We start from the raw sequence: 18,113 nt of genomic DNA, 5'->3' as shown, positions 1-18,113 counted from the left end.
AGTTAATGAAGCTAAAATTGTGAGTGTTCTCAATTCCAGGGCTGTTGCTTAGGCTATAGCCACTCAGATGAACTGGAGATACATGATGGTTCTCTTAACAGGCTGCTCTGTGCCGCTTGGAATGGAAAGCGGAGGGATCAGGAACAGCCAGATTACAGCCTCTTCTGCTAAGACAAGCTGGTTTAAAGTGTGGGAGCCCTTCCTTGCTCGCCTCAATCAGAAAGGAAAGATGAATGCCTGGCGTGCCAAGGTAACGACTGAGAAATGAAGAGGGATAAGGGCACAAGGCAACTGTTAGTAAATTTGTACTGTCTACATGTTCATGTGCTTCCTGCATGCTGCGTCCTGTGCCAAGCGTGGTAGGGTTGCTTTACAATTCTGTAGCAATCATTTGCAGAGAAATCTTCACATAGAAGCCCGTTCAACCACTTGCCACTAGAAGCCTTGCTGGACTTTGGACAACTGCAATGAAATCACATTTGGAGAGCTGGATGGTGTCCTGTGGGCCAGACCATATAGTACTTCCCTGCAAGAATAGCCCTTTTAATTCCAGGATATTAACACAAGTTGAATATTTGGCTCCAAGGGATCAAAAAACCTTTGCTGGTTTGATTCGTAGGCAGTGCAACTTAATGGATAGTATCTGAGGCTGCAGACTCTGATGCTGCTCCACTGGGTGACCTTCAGCAAGGCTGAAGAGCTCCTGTGCCTGCCAAGTGGAGCTGCATTTCTGTACAATGTGCTTTGAGTCTTCGTAGAAGCTGCTGTTTTCTGCAAGCTTTCAGTATTACATATTGTATTATGTTTATGACTTTGTTTTGATGTAGTATTAACAATCTTTCAATAGAAATGTTGACTTATGCAAATAACACCACAGATATATTTGCTAATATCCTTATCAATTGTAGTCGAACAACAACCAGCAGTGGCTGCAGATTGATCTCCTCACAATTAAGAAGATAACTGCGATTGCTACCCAGGGGGCCAACTCCATGTCTTATGAAAACTTTGTGAAATCCTACATTATCCAGTACAGCAACCAAGGCTCCGAGTGGAAACCATACACAGACGGTTCAAGCCCAGTGGCAAAGGTGCTGGCCTCCACCCAGACTATTCACCCATACTTGGCTTTAGATTCTGAGCATGCGCAAGGCGCCAAAGCAAAGCCCAGCCCAAAAAAAAAGACATTCTCACAGGACTTTAAAATGCTAGGGAGCTGAGGGTTTTACTACAGGTAACCCCAAGATATCCATCTGATTTTGAACACAGTAATTTCCAGTAACAGAAGTGCTCAAGCTTTGTAGAGAATGCAGTCAACTTTGTCCTAAGAGGCAATGGCACTCTTTTTGGCATTAGGACATTAACGTGGACATTTAAATTGGGTGCCCAAAGAATTTCTCAGGCCCTCTTGTCAGCTTTTATAGCAAATATATTTAAATAGCTATGTGTGTGTGTATATACATGTATAAGTGCAATTCATATTAGTAGACAGTTTTGTTGTAACAGAGCTGGAGAGCTCCAGAAACCCACAGAGCAGACATGGTATTTCATAGCACTGTTACCCATGTGGGCCTCTGGCAACCCGAGCCACAAGGGCTGTCGGTAGAGGTAAGATAAGGGAGGGTTGTTTTTTGTCTTCTATCCAAATTACAATGACAGGGTTTTGATGTGGGTAGAAGCAGAGGCTGTTCAACTCCTCCAGACTCTGGTATTGATGGTCTGAATTTGCTTTGAATCAGGAATTTCGGAGATTAGATTTTATTTAAAATCCAAATAAGCTAGTCTATCTACCCAGCATGGCTAATACCACAGTTTGGAACCACTTTAAAAAGAAAAAGAAACCATTTTAAAATGCTGCCTTTTAACTAATGGTGTGTTTGTGTTTTTGCAGGTTTTCACAGGCAATGAAGACAGCAGTGGGCATGTGAAGCATTTCTTTAACCCACCTATCATGTCCCGGTTTATCCGCATTGTTCCAAGGACATGGAATAACGGTATTGCCCTTCGGGTAGAACTCTTTGGCTGTGATTTTCCTGGGGGTCTGGATGTTAAGAGGACTGATGAGTCTGGGAGCAATTAACCTTTCTGCAGTCATCATGAAGAGCAATTTTTTTTTAATCCTTAAAAAGATCACACTTAGTAGTTTGGATGCGTGCTTCATCGAAGGACCTGAATATTTTGCAAGCAAGAATTGGGAGAGATTTCTTTGTCAGTTTTTTCATTTCTATAAATATACACTTTTCTATGGAAAGAAGTAGCAGCAGTCCCTTCTGGTTTGAATATCACTTCTTCATCCAAGCTGTATGCATTAGTCTGTCTCATTTTTAACTCTAGTCTAAATTCTGAATCCTCTGGCGTCAGTCTCGAGCCCTGCATACCCTTGTTGTGCAAAGCTTCGCAGCACAGGTGCGGAACAGAAGGCGAGTGTGCTCCGTACACAGAGTTGAGAATTAAAAGCAGTGCAGATAGGGAGCTGAGCAGGAAGAGCGTGGTAGGGGTGGCCTTGCCCCTACACATCCAGCATCTGCCCTGTGATGGAGGAAGAACGCGTGCCAGGATCGAGGTATATGCAACCCTGGCTCACATTGTTGATTTGATTCTTACCTACCAAGTACACCCAAAATGCTGTAGATTTCCTAAGAGCAGATCTTCAGTGCCCTGGCAAGAGGAGGGGATGTCACCTACGTCTGTCTTCTGCTGAAATGAGAAGTGAAGTAACATAGCCCTGATGATGCTGAGAAATGGCAAAGATAGAAGCAAAGTAAGAATCCAGATCTCCTGACAGCAGAATGAGAGCTGCCTTGAAAAGGAAGAAATTGAGAACCTGATGAGTTTGGTGCGAATACATTCTAGCCGTGGCAGAGGAGGAGTAGATGAAACTGGGTAATAAAACCACCTGCATCTTTCTTGCTATTTAGCCCTGTCAGTGTTTTTGCTAATGGAGCTACTACAGTGCAGAAAATGTAAATGGATTTTTTCTAGAATGATAAACATCTAGTAGAAATGTGTCCAGTCCCTGAACTCATTGTTCCAGCAGACTCCCAGCCAAGCATTCAGCAGTGCCCTGGGCTTCTGTCCTGTAAACCGTTTAGTTGCAGTACTTCCATTTATCACGCTAGGCACCCTTCAGCAGCATGGAATACCTGGTTGACTAGTTTGCCTTTGTACCTTACAGAGTGCTATTTTCAGTAGTTTCAATTTCTGTGTCTAGTAGAACTGTGTTATTACAATGAAGGTAAAGAACAGGAATGAAAAAAATACAAAAACGAAATGAATGGATTTCTTTTTCTACTGTGTCGCAAACTGCTTTCACTTTTCACTGGAAAATAAATATAACAGTCAGCATGAAAATACCCAGCATTTTAATCTGTATATTTGCACCAACAGTAGTACCTCTATGGCAAAAAAAAAATGAATTTCACGTCACAGTATAACAGTTTCTTCTTGATAGTAAATTTCAGTGCTATTTAGGATTTCTTTCAGATTGTGAAACTATATGAGTAAGTGCTTAATTTTAAAAGATCAATTGCTTAATATTTTTAAAGTGCTTAATACAGCCATAAAATTGCAAAATATGCCATATTCACTAAAAGAAGAATCCAAAGACAGGTTTTAACTTAGAAAACAAGTAGCAAATATTTATTAACTTCAGCAGAATCAAGATTTTGTGTGACCAGTGCTAACCAATTCATGTCTAATAAGACTATGATCTTAAATTTTAAATAATTACTTCATTATATATATGTAAAGATAGACAAGTGCTCAGCTGATTGCAGAAGCAGGTCCCAAGTCATCTGCATCAGTTTTTCAAGTTGGAGTCTGTTGCTACTTGCTAAAGGATAGGACTTAATTTTTTTGTTTTCTTGTTTAATGGCTGTATTTTATTAAAAACAACAGATAAAATTCTATATACAGTTTTATCTCTTAAAGAATAGGAAAAAATGAGATTTGTTCATAATTTTCCATAACTGATACTTTCATAAAAATGACATTTGTCTGATATACTGTGTGTTTTTAATATATTGGTTTTCCTTTATTTTTTTGGTCACAACAAACAGCAAGCCAGAATCATTACATTTGCCCTTGTAGATATGTAGAGTTGTGATAGCTGGCATGCATGTGAAAATGTGATATTTTAAGTAAGGAGATGAAATTTTCTATTTAGGGTATAAGAACCTGTAGTTGATATGAGTGGCATTCACTCAAATTATTCATTTTTAAGAGGCATCTAATATTAGTTGAAGGATTTATAGGTTAAATCCTTAAAAAAAAATCCTAAAATATAGGATATACCTGTGGCAAAGAACATAAGGCCATATTTTAGATAAAAAGAAATTGAAATATTTTTCTATGAGAAAGTGTAAGAAGTTGCATTATTTATGCTTTTAATTTTTTGCCTAAGTCTGTAATTCAGAATGTCTAGTAATTCAGAAGATCAAAAAACATCAATATGCCAAACTTGGCCATTTTGAATGCACATATATTCAAGTAAGTAAAAAACAAACAAACTGTAGAAATCATGGGTAACAGGAGCTGATCTGAGCAATGAAGAACATGAGTTTTTTATGTCACAGTTATATTTTTTTTCTTGGCTATGGCCAAGTTATTTATTTTATGCCTTTTCTGCTGAAGTATTTCCAAATGCTTATGGTGCATGAAATTCTTGGTGTGTGTTTACAGCAAGGAGGGCATGAGAATGGTGGGTGGTTCTCTTCTCTCCACACCACTGACATAGCGAAGTGTGGTGGAGACACAAAGTTGTGTATCTATGGATTAAAGTCAGTGTAGGTCGTGTCTCTGGATTCACTCTCCTAGAAACCTCCTCAGACGTGCATTAAAATGGAAGCAAAGGTGAGCCCAAGCCCCAAGGCACTTCATGTGACAGATACATCACTATGTGTGCATAGCAAAAATAAGAAATTGCCAATGTGAAGTGCTAGGGGACCTCTGTGAAAAATCTTTGCTACACAGGTTAGAATCTGGCCAGGACTGCAGACAAATATCATGCCTGGTGAGATGCTCCCTCAGCTCCTGACGCTCTCCTCACCTCCAGGCCACAGGCACGGGTGCTTCAGTCAGGACTTTAGCACTGTGCCGAAGTGCAAGGAAGGGCTGCGATTCCATGAGCGCTTTCATCAGGAAGAAGGCCTGTGGGAGACGTGCGGGAGGGAGGGAGGTAAAAGCTGTATGCGTGAGCACTCTGCTGCTAGAGGGGACTGTGTTACCGCTTAGCACCAGAGAAACGAGATGCCGCATGACCAATTGCTGCTTTGAATTAGTGGATCATTCACTGCACTTAGTTGGTGTTGAATATTCTCACTGCTCTCAATCCTCTGTTTGTGTATTCAGGCTAGCCATGCATCATAACTAGTTTATCCACCCACACTTTCCTACCATTGCTGTGCCCAGTTCTCCATTTATTTGTCACACCCAGTACTTGCCTCATGCTTTAATTACAATAATTTCCCCTGGGCAAGGCCTCTGTCTTCCTGAATGTTTATACAGCACTTTCCAAAGTGGAGCACAGAATCACTCATGGGATTCCTGGGGACATCCGTGGCACCCTGAATGCTTCCACATGTAATAAAAGTACTGGGTAGGGTTTTCTCTAACTCCACCGCTTCCTTTTTCTTTGCAATGCCCACTGTTGTAGCCTGTTCTAGCACTTCCCGTGACAATTTGTACATTGTTGTTCCCCGCTGGAAGCAGACCTTCCTTGCTACAGAATTTTGCAAGTCAGAATCAGCCGGGGGAGCTAGAAGAGAAGGACACCCAAGGCTGCGTCCCATCTTCTACTGTTAGGTATAATCTATATTGTAATTATCCTTACTGCAAACTAATCGCATGCCATTTCAGAAATGATTTGCTTCATTGTTCTCACTACTCCTCCTGCATCAACTCTGCACCCTAGTTAATGAGTCTACTTCCCCAAGTTAATTACAACATCCCAAATCAGAGAAACCTAGAAATCCTTTGCTGCCTTTTCTCATATTTGTGTGCCTTTGTTCCATTTATATTTTGCAAAGCGCAGATCTGTTTTACTGCCTGCTTTTGGCTGGTCTCTGAGTCAGTTATACCATGCTTACATTGTCAAATACTGGCTTCACTTTTAAGTTGGAGGAACTTTTCTCCAAACAATATAGAGTGACTTTAAGGGAACTTTTCTTGCACATATGGCTTAATTGATTCCTCCACATAAACTGAAGGCCAAAACTGGTTCACAGCTCTCCTCTCCATTGTGTTTTTATGTGAGACCTGTCAGAGTTTGTGGTTCAGGTAAGATGTGGCCTTAAAATCTCACTGCCTCTGAGACTGACCTGTGCATTTAGATGACTTGCTTGGGTCTCACACTGAATCAGAATCCCTCAGGATGATCCGACTCTAGGTGCACACTAAAGGCATGCTTAGTCACTAAGGAAAAGAGCTACTGAGTTCCTGCTAAAGGACTTGGTATGATTTTTTTTCTTTTTCTTAGAACATATCAGCAGCAATTTCTGAGAAGGATTTGAACATGGGGAGAGTTCTGTGCAAATATAAATGGCAGAACCTCCTTTGTACAGGAGGAAGTTCCTTCTAAAGCAGCTCAGTGAGGAAACCCAAATACACCGAAGGCAGCACTGAGTGGCCAAGTAAGACAGCACAGATGTTATCAGTAAAGGGCCCATGGAGCTGCACCCGTGGGAATTGAGTAGTAAAGGCCCCGCGGGGCAGCCAGCACTAACCTGAAGGCCACAGCTTCTTTGTTAAGGTGAGGGTCTCAGAAATGCACATTTCCCCCCCTGCACTTGCTTGGGCTTTTCTGCAGCTAAGTCAAATATAAATCTTAAGGGTCTGCTTACATCTACTAAATTAGGATGTATAAGCCAGAGTTGGATCTAAAGGGGGCAGCTATCACAGAGCATGTCAGCACTCTAACTTTCAATCAGTCAGTGCAGGCTATACATGCACAGGTGGTACTACTCTTGACACACTTGCACTGGCTGTTGTGATACTGAAAGATTTAAAATTATTTCTGTGTACCATTATGTATATGGAAGCACCCTTAATAAGACCCTTAATTCAAACTAGTTGCACCTCTCTGTCAAGAGATGATTCTATCTGGAAAAGTGGTTTCTTCCTGCACAGACAGTAGTCTCTGTTTTTAACACTTTTCATGTCTGACTGACAAGCTAGAAACAAGCTAACACATAACTCTGAGATGAAAGAAATAACTGCTTAGTTTGAACATAGATTATAAGGCTATTTTGGCTTGGTAATTAAAAAAAAATGTGGGGGGGAAGAAAAGTAAAAAGAAAGTTTTGCAGTTGAAAGCTAGCAATTTATTATTATTTATTATTCCTTATTTTTCCTATTCTTCCTATTCTTTTTCCACTGAAAAAGTGGTGTCCTCAGCGAGAGTGTAGGGAGCAGGCAAGATACCACTTTTTCACAGCTCGTGTTTTCCATCTTGGAAAACAAAAGGATAAAGTTTGGAAGTTTTGAGGTTCTTCTCCTAAATGTACTTTATTTTCTTTTCTCATAGAGTGAAGGAGCAGAACCAGAATATGATAAGGAAAACTGAGAAGGAAAGAAAGATAGCAGTAAAAATCCTAGGAATAAATGCTGTTCGGGAAGTGCTTGGAGGAAGTGAGGGCCACAGATGAGGCCAGAAGGTGAAGGCTCTCCTGAGGCTGCCCCTGAGGGGAGCCTCGTGCTTCCCCCTCGGGACAGGGGAGATGAGAAGACCTTAGAGCGCGGCGGCAGCAGGGGCGCCACGGGCAGCGCTTTCCCTGCGCCCGAGCGACCGTTAACGGCGCCAACGGCCCCGCGCCCGCGCGGGAGAGATACCTGCGACCACGGGGGAAGGAGGGGAGGGGAGAGGAGGGGAGAGCCCTCGCCCCGCCCAACCCCCACGTGGTGCCCCGCCTAACCCCCTCCCCGCTCCTCATTGGCCACGCTTCCCTGGCAGAGGAGGCGGAGGCCAATCAGCGGGCAGCGTGCCGCCCCGCCCCCCGAGCCGCGCTGACTGGAGGTGCCTTTGCGGGCGGCGGCGGCGGCTGGAGCCACCTGGGGCTGGATCGGCTCCCCTGAGCACCCCTGCGGTCCGGTCCGGTCCCGTCCCGTCATGTCATGGCGGGGGCGCGGGGCGCTCGGTCGGGCGGCGGGTGCTGCTGGGCGCTGCCCACGGCGCTGCTCTGCGCCTACGGCTTCTTCTGCAGCGTGCGGCCCTCCGAGCCCTTCCTCACGCGCTACCTGCTGGAGCCGCACAAGAACCTCACGCAGAGCCAGGTACTGGACCCGCGCCCACATCCACCCACTATACGTGTGTGTGTGTGTGTGTGTATGTATATATGCTTTAATGTTTTTTCTTAAGTACCTTATTGACAGAGGGTTCATGCTGTCTCTTCCCTTTGCAGGTGTTCAATGAGATCTACCCCGTGTGGACCTATTCTTACCTGGTGCTGCTCTTCCCTGTGTTCCTGGCCACCGACTACCTCCGGTACAAGCCTGTGGTGCTGCTGCAGGGCCTGAGCTTCATTGTGACGTGGTTCATGCTGCTCTATGCCCAGGGGCTGCTGGCCATCCAGTTCCTCGAGTTCTTCTATGGTGTGGGCACTGCCACAGACATTGCCTACTACTCCTACATCTACAGCGTTGTGGACTTGAATTTGTACCAGAAGGTCACCAGTTACTGCCGGAGCGCCACGCTGGTGGGCTACACCGTGGGCTCGGTGTCTGGGCAGCTCCTGGTGTCGCTGGCAGGCTGGTCCCTCTTCAGCTTAAACGTTATCTCCCTGACCTGCGTGTCGATCGCCTTTGGTATGGCCTGGTTTCTGCCAATGCCCCAGAAGAGCCTTTTCTTCCACCATGTCTCACGTCAGCAGTGCAGCAGGGAGATGAAGGTCATAGACTGTAAAAATGGCTCTGCTGTCCAAGATTGTCCTGACATTCAGAGGACGCAGGGCTGGGAGGATGAGACAAAAATTCCCTTAAATGAGAAGGGGCAGTCATCACAGAAGCAGGTAAGCTGGGTCCTGGGATGAAATAAGCAGAAGATGCAGTGCTTATGTGGCTGTCATATACATATATATGTATGTGTGCAAATATCCCTCATGCATATGAATATATATATATACACTTGCTGTGTATATGTGCACACATGCAACTATCGTGTGTACACAGATATGTTGCCAACTGTTGTGTGAGTTGTTCTATATGGCATGGAGCAACTGGGTTTTCTGGTACAATCGTGGAAGGAGCTGCTGCCTGCAGTGCTCCCTGAGAGCTAACACTGGTATGCTACAAGATGCACAGCGCTTGGATAAGTTGCAGGAAGCGTCCTCGCGTAATCGGCATTTAATGCAACCTACCAGAACACCCGTAGCGCTCTGCTGTTGTGGACTGTGTCTCTTGTGATTGAGTCACTGAGGGCACTTACATGTCCTGTTTGTTAGGGATACCCGACTGCTCACATGAAAACAAGCATAGAGGGGGCCCTGCTGCTCTTTGGTCCGGGGGAGATTGTGCTGGTGTTGAGATTAGGGTATAAAGTAGGCGCTTCTGCAGATGTAACAACCTAGCAGGGAATTCAGTTAAACCAATCACTTGACTGAAAGACATGAGTTGGTGTCTCTTTTTTAAGACGAAAGCAAAGAACTACAGGCACGTAGGCGTGTAGTCTGCATGTGTCAGAGCTGTGGTTTGAATATCTGCGTGGGGAGGGCTTGTGCCTCCTCCGACTACAGCTGGGAATTAGAAGAATTAACATTCCTGGGAACTAATCTCTCCCCATCCAGCTCAGTTCTGTGAGATCCAGCTGTTGAGGCAGCAGGCAAAAGTACTGAATAATAATAAAAAGACACACTTTGCCTTTCAGTGGGAAGGAACAAGAATGTCCCAGAGAGGAGCCAAGTGTTTGTAGTGAATATTTCAACTGGTGAGTTTGACCCGAAGGCCTTTCCCTTTGGCCTTCTGCTTAGGGAGATCTCCCACAGTCCTTGTCCGAGCAGGGCTGTTTTCAGATGCTGGCCTCAATGCTCAGAGGACGCTCTCCTTACCAGTCCTTTCTGCTGCCAGCAGTGGGAACAGCATAGGCACTTTAGTGGTAGCTTTTAGGAGCTTCTGGAGATTTTCTGGTTTTACAGTAGGGATGGCTTTATTGAGGCAATTAAAAGCAGAGGTACCTTGAGCCGTGGTATGCTTAACATGTTGAAGGATGTTTGTTAAACAAGTAGGACTAAAACGCTTTAAGGCATCTAAAATTCTGTGTCAGTAATGACTAAGGGAGTAGTATCAATTATCTGTTCCTCTCTCTTTATTCCCACTCCTGAGAGCTAGGGTGGTTCCAAAGTAATGGTGAAAACTTTTAAATAAGTGTGAAATTGCTTAGTTTAGTTATACCAGCTGCTGAAAGCTGAGGAGCACTGACATGTGATCACAGTCCTGCTTTTACTACAGAAATGCAGTGTTAACCTCAATTAATGGCAGTATGAGTAATTGGACTGGAGAAGTGTTTCCAGATGGTGGGAGGACAGGTAGGCTCCTTCTGGCTCATCAGGCACCTGCTTGTGTAGAGCTTGCTGAATCGTTTTTTCTGTTTGTTTGTTTTACAGCATATAAAGCAATTCCCTTCCCTGTTTTTTCCTGTGCCCAAACCTGTGCTTCGTACAAAACCTTCTGCTTGGGAGTTATGTTGCTAGTGTTCTGGCTGTGCCTTGAGCTGACCTCTTTCCTTGTGCTTCTGTCAGGCTTCAGGGAAAGGGCAAGTATCCTGGAGCAAGTACCCTGCCCACTGGCAAAGCACCAAAGGGGCTCTGTGATATTTAATAAGGATATGCTAAAATGAGTGGCGCTTTGAAGAATGCAGAAGAGTTCAGGATGCCCTAGGTTGAAATCTTGGTTGAAGGCTTTACTGGAGAGAACTTAAAATGAGACTTACTGCTTATGGAGAATGGTCTTTCCAAAGTACGCCATGCATGATTCCCGTGGGAAAAGGGCACATGGCCAAGAGCACAAGATCATTGCTGCTGTTGACTGGAGGCTGCTCGGAAACTGGATGCGCTATGGCGCATATGAATATGCAAAATATTCAGTTCTGTATCTGTGCTAAAAGTTTCCCTGCAGAAAAGTCAAGAGGAAAAGTTATTACAGATGCTTAGAGGGGCTCAGGAGCTCCGTGGAATCTTAAGTGAAGTTACTGCTGCCATGACTTCCATGGAAAGGGTATGCCTGTCTTCAAAGATTCTGTGTGTCCGTGTGTACTCTGATCATAATTAGCTGCTCTGGTTACAAAGGAAGAATTTACTAATTTTCTTTGCTGCTCTTCGTGTAAAGTGTCTAGGAATATCATTCTAACAGCTGTTGTGTATAAAGTGATTTTCATTTTCAGTGTAATTGCTGAACACTGGTACTAAGGAAAATTGACTTAATTTGAGAAAAATACTCATCTAGTTTCTTTCATACTAACTGCACTATCACATTCAGCCAAATTTGGATTGGGACTTAACAAAAAGTGTCAGTGATGCTTTGGCCTTTATGAAGTGAAGCACTGGTTTCTGATCCTGTTTGCTCAAAAGGAAAGTGACCCATTCTCTTGTGTTTCTTCTCTTTAGTACCCTGCAGTTGCTCACAGAGTGCTTTCAACAACTAGCAATTACTGCTTTTTGCTTGAGAGAGCCAAATGGGTCATGACGAGCGAACTGACCCATTCCTTAACACAGAAGGGGGCTGTCCTGGTTTGGGTAGAGACCAGCTGCCAGGACAGTGTAACGAGGAAGCTCTTTATTCAGTGCTCTGTGGAGGTTTGTGAACACAAATGTCGCTCACTAGAGACCAGATGACTTAAAATGAGCAATCTGGTAGGGCACTGTGAAGTTTGTATAAGCAGAGACTAACATTTTGCACCCTTCCCTCTTTCAACCCCTACAGGAGCAGAAAGTAGAGATCTCGAAGGTGCTCAGAGAGCTGTGGGAGGACTTCCTGCAGTGTTATTCCTCCCGACCCCTGCTCTGTTGGTCTGTGTGGTGGGCGCTGTCAACCTGCGGCTACTTCCAGGTCATTAACTATGCTCAGGGCCTTTGGGAGATGGTGCTGCCTTCCCACAGCTCAGAGATCTATAACGGTGCCGTGGAGGCGGTCTCGACGCTGCTAGGTAAGATTCGTGCCTACTGCTTTACTGTGTGACCTCTGAGAAATGCCTTGTGCCCCTCAAAGCCACAGTTCAGAAGTATCCTACATTTCCCACTATACACAGCAGAGGAAATCTCTAGTCTAGAACAGGACTAAGTGGTGCTCCTTTGGGGTGAGTCTAAAGGAAACTGACAAATCAATCTTCTCTCTGAAATACTTGGCAGAAGGGTCTGGATACATGGCTGATTGTATGTTCTTGGGTGTTAATGTGGCTACTGTCCTAACACAGCAGGCACTAGGCCTATTTTGATAGCTCATAGTCACAGTGAGGGTCCTACACATTTATTGTGTTTTTTTTTTTTTGGTGGGGGAGGGCGGAGGGAATTGGTTGGTTTGTTCCCCTTCTCTTGAAGTGCAGATTTGAGTTTCCTGTGTATGCTAAGCATGCAGTGAGCCACCATGCAGTCATTTCAGTTGTTGAGCAGAAATGCTCCTGAGATGAAGGAGGTCACTTGACTTCAAAGGGCCAGGTAGGTCAGTTAACACAAACATAGAATCATAGAATGTTTAAGGTTGGAAGGGACCTCTAGAGATCATCTAGTCCAACCTCCCTGCACACACAGGGTCACCTAGAGCACGTGGCACAGGATTTTGCTTATTGTTTAATGCTGTTCCATTATCAGAATGAGGACAATACTTCTCTAATACTGCTAACATAACCTTCCAGAGGTTCCTTAGGTGGTGCTGCAGTATGTTGCTTTGTGGGATCGTTCTACCATCTGCTGGAGGCATCTTTTTGCAGGGGGAGAGGCCAACAGAAGCAAAGGTTTGCAAATGGAGGAGGCCTCTGCTTGCTTAGATGTGCTCAGCTGGAGGTCCCTGGGAGCTCTGGCAACTTTATAGGTCTGGAAACTGGTTTAGCACCAGTTGTTAGTTTGGCTTGAAACCCTTGGGGACTTGATTCTTAAGCCTTTGACTGTTAAACTCTCTTCAGCTCACTGAGCTTGATTAGTTAGCTTACTGTTGTATTTTGTTGCTCAGCTCTCCCGTGATGTTGTGGCTTTTACTTCTTGCTGGATTTGGTTTCCTCTGCCAAATCACGCTTTGCTCCCAGAAAGAAGAATGAGTACTGAGGGAAAGAAGCATCTAGTCAGCATCTGTGCCCAGTAACTGCAATTCATTGTTAACGAGAAAGTCCTACTTATTGGGGTGGGAGCCTGCTTTGTAAAATGATACGTTCACAGAAGGAAGCTGGCAGTTTCTGAAAAATTTTTACCAAGCATCTAAAAATCAATTATGTTACAGGATTGTAGCTGGGCCAGATGTAGGTAGGTTTTTTTTTTTTTTTTTTTTTTTTTTTAATAGAAAACAAAGCTTGAGGAATGATCATTTTGCTGTTTATTACCTGTCTTTTGTGTTATGGCCCTTTTCTAAAGCTTGTGGACAGTGGACCACAAAAGGTGGTTGGCGCTATATTCAGGCAAAACTGAGGCACTTTTTTTCTTTCCAATCTTGATGGTTTTCTCCAGCATCATTTCTGTAAATGGCTGAATCATCTCGGGTGATGTCTTCTGAAAGCAGATTAACATCTGTCCCTGAACTGCTCAAAAAACAGAACCAGAAAATCTTTCCATTAGGTCCAGACAAGTGAAGTTTAGTAAAATAATCTCAACTAAAATCCTGAAAACTGTAACAGGACTGGAAGGAGCCTGTTACGGATAGAGATCCAGTGACCTGACTTCTTACACACTAGAGCAAATGCTCTAGCTTCTTCCACTTGTCAGCCTAATTTTATTCATAACCAGTTTGTTTATCTTTTGATCTCATGCCAAGGTTTTATTTTTTTGTGCTGAATTCTCCTTCATAGCTTCTCTGTAGGAAGCTTTTCTTTGCTGTGGGCTGAAGAAGCCAAGGTCTTCTACTCTTGAACTGCGGTCAATATTTTCAAATGAGGCCTCAGACTTGTAGGGCAGCATCTCTCCTCACTTCTTTCCCTTTATGGGAAATACCCTTCCTGGTGCGTCCCAAGTCTCATTTGCCATTTTCACACCTCGTAATTATTCTGCGGTCAGAGATGAGCAGCATTTGGTAATGTTCATACAAGATGCTGTTGCCAGACCTACTGACTCATGTGGCTGTCAGCTTCCTGTCACAGCATAGCTGAGGCTGGAAGAGAACTCTGGAGATCATCTGTTCCAGGCCCTCTGCTCAAGAAGGGTCAGTTAGAGCAAGTTGCCCAAGACCGCATCCAGTTGGGTTTTCAATACCTCCAAGGCTGTTGACACAGCCTCTCTGGTCAGCCTGTTCCAATGTTCAGCTACCCTCGCAGAGAAGTGTTTGCTTATGTTCAGATGGTTCTGGGCAAGATAAATACTCCTCTTTCTGGTGAGGCAGATGAACTGTGTAGAAGAATCCCTGCAGCTTATTGCAATGCTTCACTTTTTAAGTCTGAGCTGTGAAACCACTGAACTGGTTCTGTATACCTGATTGCAAAGTTCAGATTGTATATGTTTTCACAAATAGGTACTGGGCTGGTGTAGCCCTGAAGCGCAGGAGGAGTCCAGCTTCATGATTTGGCACTAAAACTCAAAAAGTGAGGCGACCAATGCTTTTCTTCCAAAACTGAGCTGCTTGAATAGGGGAAAGGAGTTTCTAGGCACTTAGCTTCCTTCTGCACCTCAGGATTTTGCTACTAGGGAAGCCAGTCTTTCAAAGTGGAAAATGCCAGTTGGGTAATGTCACAGCAGGCCCTGGAAAGGTCTGTTTAGGATGGAAAATGGTCCTTCTCCTTGGCACAGCCGCTGCCTTTGTTAGTCTGCAAGATTGATGTGAGGGCTGTCAGGGTGGAGAGCTTGTATGCGCAGATGGTGCATAAGGAGCCTTCGTGTGCCTGAAAGATGGCTAAGACAGGCCAGCCGAGGGGAACCGAGCGCATAGATGCAGCACTGTAGGGCTTCTGTACCCTGGGCAGATGCTTAATACAATTGTGTTTTTCAGAGATCTCCAGTAAACCTCCCTTTGTCAGTATGCTGTTTGTGTGCTATCTTTCTGCCCACCTCCCCATCTCCCGCTTTGTTTCTTCTTTAGTTGTAAAGGGTGGCTCATGTACAATCAACAGTGAAAGAAGTGGTGTTTCTTTTTTTTTTTTTTTTTTTTTTTTTTTTTTTTGTTCTTGTTGCTTGTTTTGTTTTTCCAGCCCCAGCGGCTTGTGGCCAGGGTACTTCCTAGGAGCTGAAGGTCTGAACTCCTGTAGTCTGGTACAACTCACTCACTCACTGAGTCTGAACTCACTCCTGTAGCTTGGTACAAAGATGACACTACAGTCAGGCTTTCTGGGTGAAAGCTCTAACATCTGTGTGTCAAAGTAGACATCTTTCTTACCCCTCCTCAGCTCCTCCAGTGAATGTAGACCCTGAAATACCACAAAATCATTAGCTAAGTGATTTTTTTATCAGATGTTTGTATTTCTCTGTAGTCCAACTGACTGTATTTTTACAGTCAAATGCAGAAGACCGCTGAGCAGCAGCCTATGGGAGTCGTAGCATTTTATAAGCACTACAGGGAGGAGATTTCAGAAGCAGGTGGCATTGAGTTTTTTTTTCTTTCCTTCCTTTCCCATAAAAGTGAGTGGGAGTTTACAGTCAGTTTCCAGGTGAGGAAGGAGAACCTCTGAGGTGCAGACATCAGTGTCCTCCACTTCACTCTGGATCAGCTGTTTGATTCTGCACAGATCCTAATCCACAATCTCCAAATCCTTTTGAACAACTAACAGTTATGTTTTCTTTTCTCCTTGCAGGAGCTGTCGCAGTGGTTGTTGTGGGTCATATAAAAACATCCTGGGCAACGTGGGGTGAGGTGGCACTTGCCCTGTTCTCCTTTCTTATTGCTGCTGCTGTGTATATCATGGACACTGTTCATAACATCTGGGTATGCTATGCATCATACGTTGTCTTCAGAATTATCTACATGCTGCTGATCACAATAGCAACGTGAGTACTTTTACAGTGAGTAATTCAAATGACTTTCAAAACCGTAGCAGTTGGCATTTTCTCCATGTAGATAAGGTTTTGCCCACCAGGAATCTGGAAATATGTTACGAGGAGGGCTCAGCTGCTGTGATTCAGGTTGGAAACTCGGACATGGAAAGGTTTTTCTGCTGGCTATCTGCCCAAGGTCAAAAGTCTCGTGATGCTGAAATAACCGTCTCTTAAGCACTAAATAGCACTCCCTGCCAGGGAAGTGTTTCTTTGTAAACATGCCTTGAGTGAAGTGTTAGCTGATGAGGACAAGGTGAGAGTGAGTTGTTTTTCCCTAAACTCTAAGGAAGAAATCTTCATCTTAAATGTCAATTTGGGAAGGAAAGCACAGCTGTTGTCCAGCCACACATGCAATTGCTACATGATAGTTCACGTATGGATGTAAGGGGAGATGCTGAAACTTGTGATTGTGCAGGGGGTTCTAGTCAGAAGGAAGTGCGAAGTTATGAACCATGGGATGGCTTTAAGAATGCAAACAGTTCCCTGGGATCTGCACTGAGCCACCATGTAGCTATGTCAGTTGGCCCTTTGCAGCTGCAGCTGTTTCAGTAAGACTGAAACCCACCAAGTTTTTACAGTCTTTTATGGGCACCTGTGGCTTTCTTCTAGTCCCTGTGGTAGTCTGCTGTGGTCCTGCTTGGCAAAGTACGCTGTCAGTGCGAGGTAGTCTCATTGTGAGAAATACTGGGGTACTGCAGGCAACTGTCCGCATGCCTATCCTTCTCATCTGATGCCATCTCCAGAGAAGTTCCTCCTACTCCTGTATTTCTCTGCTTCTTTTTCATGTGTATTTTTCTGGTCCTCCCTTTCCAGGTTCCAGATTGCCACAAATCTTAGTGTGGAGCGGTATGCCCTGGTGTTTGGAGTCAACACTTTTATTGCCTTAGCACTTCAGACCCTGCTCACACTGATTGTCGTGGATGCCAGTGGACTCGGGTTAGACATCTTCACTCAGGTATGGTAGCCTCTTTATCTTTACCGAGGGGAGGGAGGGAAGAAAGTCAATCAAGCTATAAGGCTTCTCACCTACTTGTTTCTGAGTCAAGGCTTTGCTGGCAGAGAGGGGTTTACTGACTTGTGATATTTTAGAAGAAGAAAGAAAGTTTGTGTGTTAACCCTATTAACAGATTTAGTATGTTTTGTTCAGCCATTCTCATTTTTGTGTCCTCTGGAGAAATCAGAGATGGATACTCAGCTTGCATTACCAACTGCAGGACTTGATTTGTAGCCATGACATGTGAGGAGTTTTATTCAACTGTCATATCTAACTGCCATTATCCTGTAGGCATGTGCGAGATCCATGGATTTAGAAACTGAACTGTTACCTAACATCAGTAATCACTGCTGGTGAACTTGATAATACAGGCAGGCAGTAAACTGCGAGCAGCATTTCAGTCAGAAGTCCCGTAACTTGTTGGGGGGTTGTCTGTTTTCCTCCATATGAGGATGGCTGTAACGAGTAGAGACGTTTTTAGTTTCTAACTGCAGATTTTCTTGTTTGTTTGTCTGTCTTTACTCTGCAGTTCATGATTTATGCCTCTTACTTTGCGGCCATCTCTCTGCTGTTCCTGGGGAGTGGTATCTACAGTATTATAAGGACTTACAGAAGACGAGAGCAGGTTCAAAGCAGATCTCCTGAAAGCCATTAGTGCACCGAGGGAACGCTCTCTGCAACTCTATATGAAGTGATAGGTTTGCTTTTTAATCTCTGCCTTTACTTCCCAAGGCAGTCACCTTACTGTATTTGTTCCATATTTATACTATATTAGTATCACATTTTAGAATGTATATGTATTAGCTCTTACGTAAGTAAGAACAAATATCTTCTTTCTAAAATGCCTTTTGTTCTTCTGTTGCATGTATGGGAAGCGCAGCAGAGAACTTTAAACCATTTCAAAAGGTGAAAGGCTTGGGAGGTTTTGGTCTAGTGTGCGTGTTTGGAGAGCGCCATCGGAAAGGCGCTTCGCC

General features: G+C 44.2%; 2 protein-coding genes and 1 long non-coding RNA gene across 3 annotated transcripts in view; all 3 read left to right on the top strand.

Moving 5' to 3' along the window:
- F5 (coagulation factor V) overlaps nucleotides 1-2,128 on the top strand; it is a 33,621-nt gene extending 31,493 nt beyond the window's left edge. Inside the window, exons 23-25 of the mRNA XM_088533969.1 lie at nucleotides 102-250; nucleotides 909-1,091; nucleotides 1,892-2,128. Coding sequence (XP_088390095.1) covers nucleotides 102-250; nucleotides 909-1,091; nucleotides 1,892-2,080 — 521 coding nt within the window. The 3' untranslated portion in view covers nucleotides 2,081-2,128. The remainder of the gene's footprint in view (nucleotides 1-101; nucleotides 251-908; nucleotides 1,092-1,891) is intronic.
- Nucleotides 2,129-2,793: 665 nt separating this feature from the next.
- On the top strand, nucleotides 2,794-3,209 carry LOC148596009 (uncharacterized). The gene is made up of 2 exons (XR_015913909.1): nucleotides 2,794-2,997; nucleotides 3,038-3,209. It is a non-coding gene; the product is annotated as an uncharacterized LOC148596009 (long non-coding RNA).
- A 4,900-nt stretch (nucleotides 3,210-8,109) lies between these two features.
- SLC19A2 (solute carrier family 19 member 2) lies at nucleotides 8,110-17,843 on the top strand. The gene is made up of 6 exons (XM_010222266.2): nucleotides 8,110-8,268; nucleotides 8,397-9,002; nucleotides 11,908-12,130; nucleotides 15,905-16,097; nucleotides 16,959-17,100; nucleotides 17,669-17,843. Exons 1-6 carry the CDS (start codon nucleotides 8,110-8,112, stop codon nucleotides 17,792-17,794), a joined length of 1,449 nt encoding a protein of 482 aa, XP_010220568.2. The 3' UTR covers nucleotides 17,795-17,843.
- The last annotated feature ends 270 nt before the right edge of the window (nucleotides 17,844-18,113 follow it).

Source organism: Tinamus guttatus, unplaced genomic scaffold (genome assembly GCF_059628265.1).
Source record: "Tinamus guttatus ecotype Peru unplaced genomic scaffold, ASM5962826v1 Tinamus_guttatus_pri_ptg000035l, whole genome shotgun sequence".
NCBI lineage: Eukaryota > Metazoa > Chordata > Aves > Tinamiformes > Tinamidae > Tinamus > Tinamus guttatus.
The sequence above is the reverse complement of the archived record's forward strand: the minus strand, read 5'-3'. Positions and strand labels throughout refer to the sequence as shown.